Below are 8,437 nucleotides of genomic sequence, written 5' to 3' on the forward strand. Positions count from 1 at the left end.
AACCCAGTCATTTATCTTAACATTTAAAAATCTTACTGTTACGTAATGGTACTTACAGGCGAGAATCTTCAGCGTGTCGGGGTGCTTGAGAACGTACCACACGATGCCGCCAAACAGCATCAGCAGGAGCAAGCACAGCAACGTCACCAGCACCCACCCGTACACCGGGAAGCCCTCCGTCTCTTCTGCGCCCGCGCCGTGCTCGCCGCGCGGCACACATGCCGAGTTCACATCGCCACGGTGGTCTATCACCAATCTAACAATGTAGAACACCAAAGAAAGAATTGTTATATTTCTATTCAATACAGACATTCAAGTTCAGTGACATCTATTATGTATATATGTCTAAGCAAATACATGAAAGATCAAGTTAAAGCGTAATGCAATGAGCATCAAAATGGTGCCGTAGGTCTTCTGAAAATTTAAGACACTCACCCTTTGTAGCAAGGTCCACAATCAGACACAGATTTGACGCAAGAGGACTGCGAGGGTAGCGATTCCCGCTTCAAGTCCTCGCAGCGCAGACACTTGCGGCAGTACAGCAGGTCGGGCTCGCAGTAGAAACCTTCGGGGCAGTAGTGGGTGCCGAAGCTGCAGCCCGTCGGCTGCGCCTCCCCCCCGGTTAAGCACAGGCACACAGCGGCCAGCGCCGCTAGTGCCCTGAGACAAGACAAAAAATATAAAATACTGGATGACATGAACATCATATTAATGATAATTTGTTTTTTTTTTTAACGGAGTTTTACTTATGATTGTAAATATGGGCTAACAAATAAAGTGTTCGTATCATCCTCAGTCGTCTCTCCGTTTTTCTAAAATAAGTTAGTTTATCCAAAATATATATTTATTAATGAAAAACACTCATAAAATTGTATAGGCTTATGTAGAAAGTTCTCGCATTACAAACTTGGTATTTTACTTATCCTAAAGAATCTCGGTTTATATTCAGAACAGTATCATTAACTTCGAGAACATTCGTAGTGGATAAGATATATTTTTGCAAACAAGTCTAGTGCAACAAGTGCGCACGACTGGAAAGATGAGTCATTGTAAAACATTACCGGTCGCCGCAGCGCCGACAGCGCCACCAAGCGGCTTATCTCCATTCTATCGAGATCGGTGCAGTGCATGCAACTGATATTATTGGCGCAAAAACTCTGCACTTGTACATAATTGTAATAATTCGATAAGATACGTTTATATTTCTTTAAAATGCAACTTTCCTGAATATAGGACGTTACGAAAAACATCGGTTTTTAGTCAAGATAAAACAATCCAATACAGATCTGATAAACTGATATAAAATCAATCCACATTGATAGTAGAGCTTTGTAATAGGGTAAATAAACAACGCAATAAATGAGTGACGCATATGCTAAGGTCAAACTAATGTGGAAAATGCATCGTTAAAGCGCGCATAAACAAAGAAATCATATCTCACATGATAAGACACACCTTTTGAAGCAACGTAGAAACTATAAGGTTTGTATTTACAACCTTAGTCATTATTAGAAAAGTAACGAATGGTTAAGCAAACATTAAATCATTTTACATGTTGTAAGTTACATTAGAAATACAGTAGAACCTCGGTAACTTAAAACCTCGATAACTTCAAGAAATATTATGTTCCCTTCCCACCAGAGCCCAAAACCTCTAACAACATAGACCCTTGATAACTTAAAATATTTAGTGTTTCCCTTGGACTTTAACTTATCGAGGTTCTACTGTATATTTGACATTACCCTGGTCTCCAATGTCGGCTGCCCCTTATCTAACACTTAGTGCGATGTTTATTGCAAACTATTATGTTGTATTAATTGCAATTATGCGTAACGATTAAACGAAACGTAATATGTGGTTGAATAATTAGTATAACAGTTGCATGTTAGAGTAAACATTGTATTTACATTTAATTAATGCGAAACATGTGTTGACTCTCACGGTTATTAAGTCGACTGAGCTAGTGATAATGACCTGAATATGACTTAATACTCTCAATTCATTTGTAATGAATAGCTAATCTTACTAATATTATAAATGCGAAAGTTTACATGGATGGATGGATGTTTGCTAGAGTTTGTAGCCTAAACGGCTGAACGGATTTCGATGAAATTTGGTATAGATGTGGAGGATAGTCTGGAAGAACACATAGGCTACTCACTTTTGTTTTTTTTAATTCCACGCGGACGAAGTCGCGGGCGAAACCTAGTAAATAATATAGCTTTACTTATCAAATTGATCGCTCTTTAGACAGAGTTTTTAAGAATTGGATGATCTGATCATTGACATGAGTGTTCTTAGATTTATCTGGAAAAATATTCAATTTTATCACGACTCATATTTTGTCAATATTAAGTAATTACAAGAGCAACTCTAATTAGTGTTTCCACAAAAACCGCAATTGATAATTGTCTTCTTCGTCATTCAAGTTCAAATGCTGTACCGAATGACGTTATCAGTGAGTCAATGCAACCGCACACTGTTCAGCAAAGCCACATCCACCAACAATCATCTCTAACCTTAGCCTTGGTACAATAAAATTACATATCAGTTTCATTGTTTTTCTAAGAACGACGTTTTTTAAAGGACAATCGGCCGTTTAGAAGGTTTTATATAACTAACCAAGGATACCTTTACCGTTTTCCTACAACAAATATGTAACATTACATTGAGACAATTTGATTAAAAATATCATAGACAATGTTCGAATTATGTACACAGTGTAGCGTTACCTACATAAGATATTGTATAGTGCGCAAAGTGCAGCGAGCTTTAAGTAACAAATAGCATCGAGTAATTCAATAAAAGGAAAACACGAATAATCGAGGCACAAGTTGAGGTGCACAAAGGGAATAAAACAATAAGTAGGAGAGAGAAATAGTCGCGAGCGCACGCGAGGAAGCAGGCCTCACAACGAGTCGTCGATCTGCTTATTCACAGCACTATTTTAATTTATTCTAAATCCACACGTGTCCTTTACGCGAGGCTCGGGACTAAAGCGGCAGATGATGCAATCACTGCCGACGAAAGCTACAGTGATTAATAACTAAAATAATTATGCATCCATAAATGAAAAAGATTATAAATTTTGAAGCGTAATAACGATGACAAAGGTTCACCGGTGAGGTTTGTTTGTACGTCCGTATCGAATTCCGAGAAGAGCAATCGAATAAAAGATATCGTATTGAAGTTTGTAATGAATCCTAAAACAAAGAGCGAGATTAAATTATGTTTATAGTAGTTAATCTGAAATAACATTATCAATTGAGAGTTTATTGTTATTATGGTCTCTGCGTTTTGTTTGGCTCGTGTCCAGTAGAGCGATAATATACCACAATTAAATAGAACCCTTTTTTATCTCAGAAGCGATGTTGATAGTTTTATAAATCGATCACTCTGTTACAACCGCTGCAAACTGCAACGATATTTTAAATAACTAGATAGGTATCTACTTCGAAAAACAAAAAAAAATCCAAACCTATGCTTTAGGTAATTTACTACGTTAAAGTTTTTTAGTTGTCTAAAGCAAACTTATAATATTTTGCATAGAAATGCAACTTCATTATTACTCAAATAACACTTACCAAGATAATATAACACTCATAAACATAGTAAAACAGCAAGTCAATTATTCTAATAAAATGCGGAGCAGTAATCTTGATGCAGGAGACAGCAACTATAGGGTCCGTACAAGTTGGGACATGTCATAATTACAAGCCGGCCAATATGTCCCTATTTACCTGCGATCACGGACGAATAACACTTCATGTTAACAGGAATAAAGGGTCACATCGCGCGTTAACACGTAACTACCTGTTTCGCGCACTATTTGTTATGTAAGATGTGTATTTTATATTGATCAAATTTAATAACTCAATTTTTCTCTTAAGACCTATCATTTGAAAATAATTACCTATAACAATGTTTATAATTTGCTCTAAATGTCCACTTTTTAGATATGCACCACAATACAAATTTTAAGTAATTTCACACGCATAATTTCAGGTCATTTTAGGGTTGCCAAAATAAAATTTGTATTTAATCGTTACTACGTAATTTGAACTTTAAGAGGTAATATAATAATTATGGGTGAGAACATAAATAAGCACCGTCTTTTTAAATGGTACAGGTATCAATGGACAAAATACAAAATGGCCAATAACATGTAATAATATTAGCTTATTTAAGGATTGGACTATTCCATTTCTGATCGTTTGTGAACATTTGACGGTAGGACTCGTATTTTTTTACACAACGATTCTTGTACTGAATAAATTGAGTATAACGCTATTGTTACACATATGTTGTCATGTAAATTTTTAGACATAATAGCCACCTCGTAGTATCGGTGATGACTTGCCAATAACCTTGAAGCTACGCGTACTTATTATTACTTGAACAAACACCGACGTGGGAGGCAAACGTACGAATATTTATCTACATATTCCTAAACTACTTATTCATCTGTAACCTTGCGATCTTATTTTAGTGTTTGTGTACTGTTGATCGATTAAATCTATAAGACATAAATATAATAAATGCAAAAGTTTAGATGGATCAATGCATGTTTGTTAGATTTTTTTAGCCTAAACGGCTGAACGGATCTCGACAAAATTTGGCATAGATCTAAAGGATAGTCTGGAAGAACACATAGTATATTTACTTTTTTTTTAATTATAAGCGGACGGAGTCGCGAACGAAATCTAGTAAGATACAAATGTTAAAGTTAACAGCTAAAGTTGCCATCTTTCTCAAAGTACTACTAAGTTATAGGTACTTATTTAAGATAGGATCCGACAGTAAAAACATTAATTAGTTAAATAAAAACTAATACAATCTTGACCGAAATACCATTAAGGTATGGTGATGTATCAAAACCTATATAAAAAAACAACAAAAAAAAACTGCATCCTTCTTTTTCAAGTTGTTCAATAAATGGACGGAGGCATATAAATTGTTAGCGATCGGGCGAAAATACCCTAATCCGGTTTTTGCTTTCAATCTCGAGATGTGGTCCTTTTTTTCTCTCGGCTAGGGAATACGCGGTGAGTCATACCTTCGCCCGGTCGTCGTGCCTAGCACGGCTTGTTACGAACATAGCCGATCGCCCCGAACTATATACATTTCGATAGCGCGCGCGCGCAGCTTAGTAAAAAAGAGGGGAGAGATCATTGGTCCACAATATAATATTATGACGCAATATTTGAGTTGTGTTACGGGAGGTCAAATTATTACATTAAACAGCACCATGAATTGATTCCACAATATCTACTACAATTCTAAAGTGGTCAAGAAAAGAATATTTTATAGGAGCCAAATTAAAATATTAATTAAATGAATAAAAACATTAGGCAAATAATATAGTGGATTTAACTTCATTTACATGAGGCTACATGAATTTATATTATCTAAGCATATCATAATCCAGATGTGTCATTTTTTAAAAATTAAGGCATATTTGGAATGGGGTAATTAGTAAACTTCTGTTCAGTTTCGTTTTTACAGTTGATACTTATGCATAAGAACATAGTCATTTTTCTTATAAAAACTTATAAAGTTAACATTATGCACTGTCTACATTCAAGTACAGCAATCACATTCACTGCTGGATTGTTCTAACACTAAAACCCACAAAAGAGCATTTTAGAGTGGGTTTAAATTTTCCAATTCTTTATGAGCGCTCAATTTTGATTACTGGACTGGAATAATGTAAATAGGTCACATTTGTCTTCTACCAATAAGCTTGTGTTTACAATCTAATTCCAAGAAATGATAAGAAAATGTATCACTTTTACATTATAACAAACTTACTTAGATCTTTTTTAAAACTCTGAAACCTATATAAGAAATGGGTTTTTAACAGAAGATTTGGAATAGCATATATTAATTGTAATTATTTTGGTGCTGATTGAAAAACATACATATCCAATTGTTGCATCAAAATAGCAGAAAATAATTCGTAATTTTTTAACTAATTATGCTCGAACTTAAATATGTAGGTACTTTTATAACACTATTTCTTTGATCAATCATAACTGTGAGAAAATGTCTAATTGTTTATATAAAATGACTATTAGAATAGGATATTATATTTATGTTACAGCCTGTTTTGGAAGGATTTGTTTAGGTTTTTCAACAATCAGCAGTTTTTGGGCAGCATGTTTCTGTATTTACAATGTACATATTATTTAATATTTGTAAGAATGAACCATTGTATCTCACTTGGCATTTGATTGTGCCTTACAATAAATAATGGTAGTGCAACTCTGGAGCCTTTGCTACTGCATTGCTTCCTACCACATTTTGTAGAAATTAAAAATAATTTTGTAAAAGAAATATACAGGGTTATTGGTAATTCAACACATTCCAGTTAAGTAATAGAGGGAAACATTTGCGATAATTTTAACCCCCATACTCATTTTGCTAATGTTAACCATTTTTAAATGATTATTTTTTTCTTTCCAAATAAGCCCAAAACAATTTATTCTTCTGATTTATCAAAACCATTAAACACTGATTAACTGACAAAATAAAACATCAAATATTTGTCCAAATTTAAAAATGTGAGCTAAAGACCATTTTACTTTTTAATTCTAATCCACTAAAATGCCCTAAAAACAAAAAGACTTGTATAAAACTTAGCTGGCAGATTAAAAAAAAAACATAACTGTTTTATTAGCTCTACAAAAATGTGTACTAACTATGATACCAATAACCCTGTACATAGGCAGTGGTAAGTGATTTTAAAATTTACTTTGTAACTGATAAAATTCACTATCCTAAATCAAAATCTTTAGGTTCAGAAGTTTTGAAATTGCAAAATTCTTTCAGCTGTTGTTTAAAATGTTCAAATTAATTTTTAATAAAAAATAGTAGAAACCATAGATAATAGAAACATAATACAACCATTTAAATATATTCAAATTAAATAAAACAACATATAAAAACAGCCTTAGCCTACTTAGTGACCTAAAATGATGCCACAAAGGTTTCTTATATCCAGACAAGACATTGATTTTGAAATTTTTGATAGAAAAAACGACAAAAAGAGCAGCATATAGAAACAAATACACCCTATGACAAGAACACAACTTGTATTACTTTGCATTTCCACTGGAAATGGAGACAAACATATGTCAGTGAAATTTGCAATGAAATCATAAAGTCTAAAATTGAATCTGTATTTTTACTGTTTGAGCAATATATTTAAAAAGTTAAACCAAACTGTTAAAAATTATTAGATCAATATTAAATTAACTCATAGAAAAGGTCACGTTAATACAGAATTTTAAGTAATTTCACTAAGAAGACAAACAAAAAATTAATAACTTTTAAATTTTTTAATTAAATATGTTGAATGATGTAAATAGATTTTAAACTTATAACAAAAAATACTTACTGTGTCATTTTTATTTCTTTTCCAGCAAAAAATAACGAACAGCTGTGGTATAAACACTAACCAATACACTACACAATCACTTAAAAGTTTTAAAATTTATTAAACAATGTATCAGTGCAATACAATGTGTGGATATAACGAATCTCGATTAATAAAACTTCACAAAGTTTGTGAAGTTTTATTGTGTGTGACACAAACGATCACCTCCTAACTAAATCTTTAAATAAATGACAATTGGCTGTTGTCAGCAAGAACTTTATTTTCCCAAACAAAAAAAGAAAACAACCTGCTTTCCGATATTTACGGACAAGTCAAAACATGTTGAGGATTATGTCCTCCTTGTTTAATAGTATGGGACCAAGTGAGATAGAATGAAAACAAACTTGCTGAAATTGTGCGACATGAACTTAGGAATTTGTCTTTTTACATCTGAAATGTGAAGTTGTAATCGATTGAAAAAAACTTGATAGCATTGTTTTCTTTTTAAAACGATTTGAACCCTATATATAAATACCAAAAATTACAATTTCCGATATGTATTTAAATCAAAGCAATAAAGTTTAAATTATATATCTGGTATTTTTTCATATATACTCTTTGATGTCTACTTCACGACAAATTGTCAAATTGTAAGCAGATTTGTCATTGGTCAGCAGTCAGCAGTGGCCAGTTGTCAGGACAAAAATCAATATCAATTTTAAATTTAATGTAGCTTTACCCAACCACAACCCATTGCATTAAAAAGAATCTAACGATGGTGTTTTCGAAATAAGTTTAGTTCGTGTTTTTGAAATATAGTGTTTCGAGTAAATTTTGTTGATACTTTTTACTATCACTCAATATTTGTCACCGACTTGTTGCGTCGTAGTTGTATTTGTATGTAAACTTATCAAATAATATCAACATATTTCATTCATATTGCTTTTAAACTAATTTATAAGCGTAGATTTTAAACCCTACGCTAAGTTGTTGTCGTAAGTAGTTGGCTAATGGAGTCAGTAGAAGCTAATAGCACAACGAATTTAGCAGACATGCCAC

At 33.0% G+C, this 8,437-nt stretch overlaps 1 protein-coding gene across 1 annotated transcript in view; it reads right to left on the minus strand.

Annotated features, from left to right (window-relative positions):
- Positions 1 to 7,564, minus strand: part of LOC106100351 — a 10,070-nt gene extending 2,506 nt beyond the window's left edge. The window contains exons 1-3 of the mRNA XM_013279175.1: positions 7,400 to 7,564; positions 436 to 660; positions 4 to 256 (exon numbers count right to left, since the gene is read on the minus strand). Coding sequence (XP_013134629.1) covers positions 4 to 256; positions 436 to 660; positions 7,400 to 7,407 — 486 coding nt within the window. The 5' untranslated portion in view covers positions 7,408 to 7,564. The remainder of the gene's footprint in view (positions 1 to 3; positions 257 to 435; positions 661 to 7,399) is intronic.
- Between the last annotated feature and the right edge of the window lie 873 nt (positions 7,565 to 8,437).

The sequence above is a fragment of the Papilio polytes genome, unplaced genomic scaffold (assembly GCF_000836215.1).
Source record: "Papilio polytes unplaced genomic scaffold, Ppol_1.0 DF824047.1, whole genome shotgun sequence".
NCBI lineage: Eukaryota > Metazoa > Arthropoda > Insecta > Lepidoptera > Papilionidae > Papilio > Papilio polytes.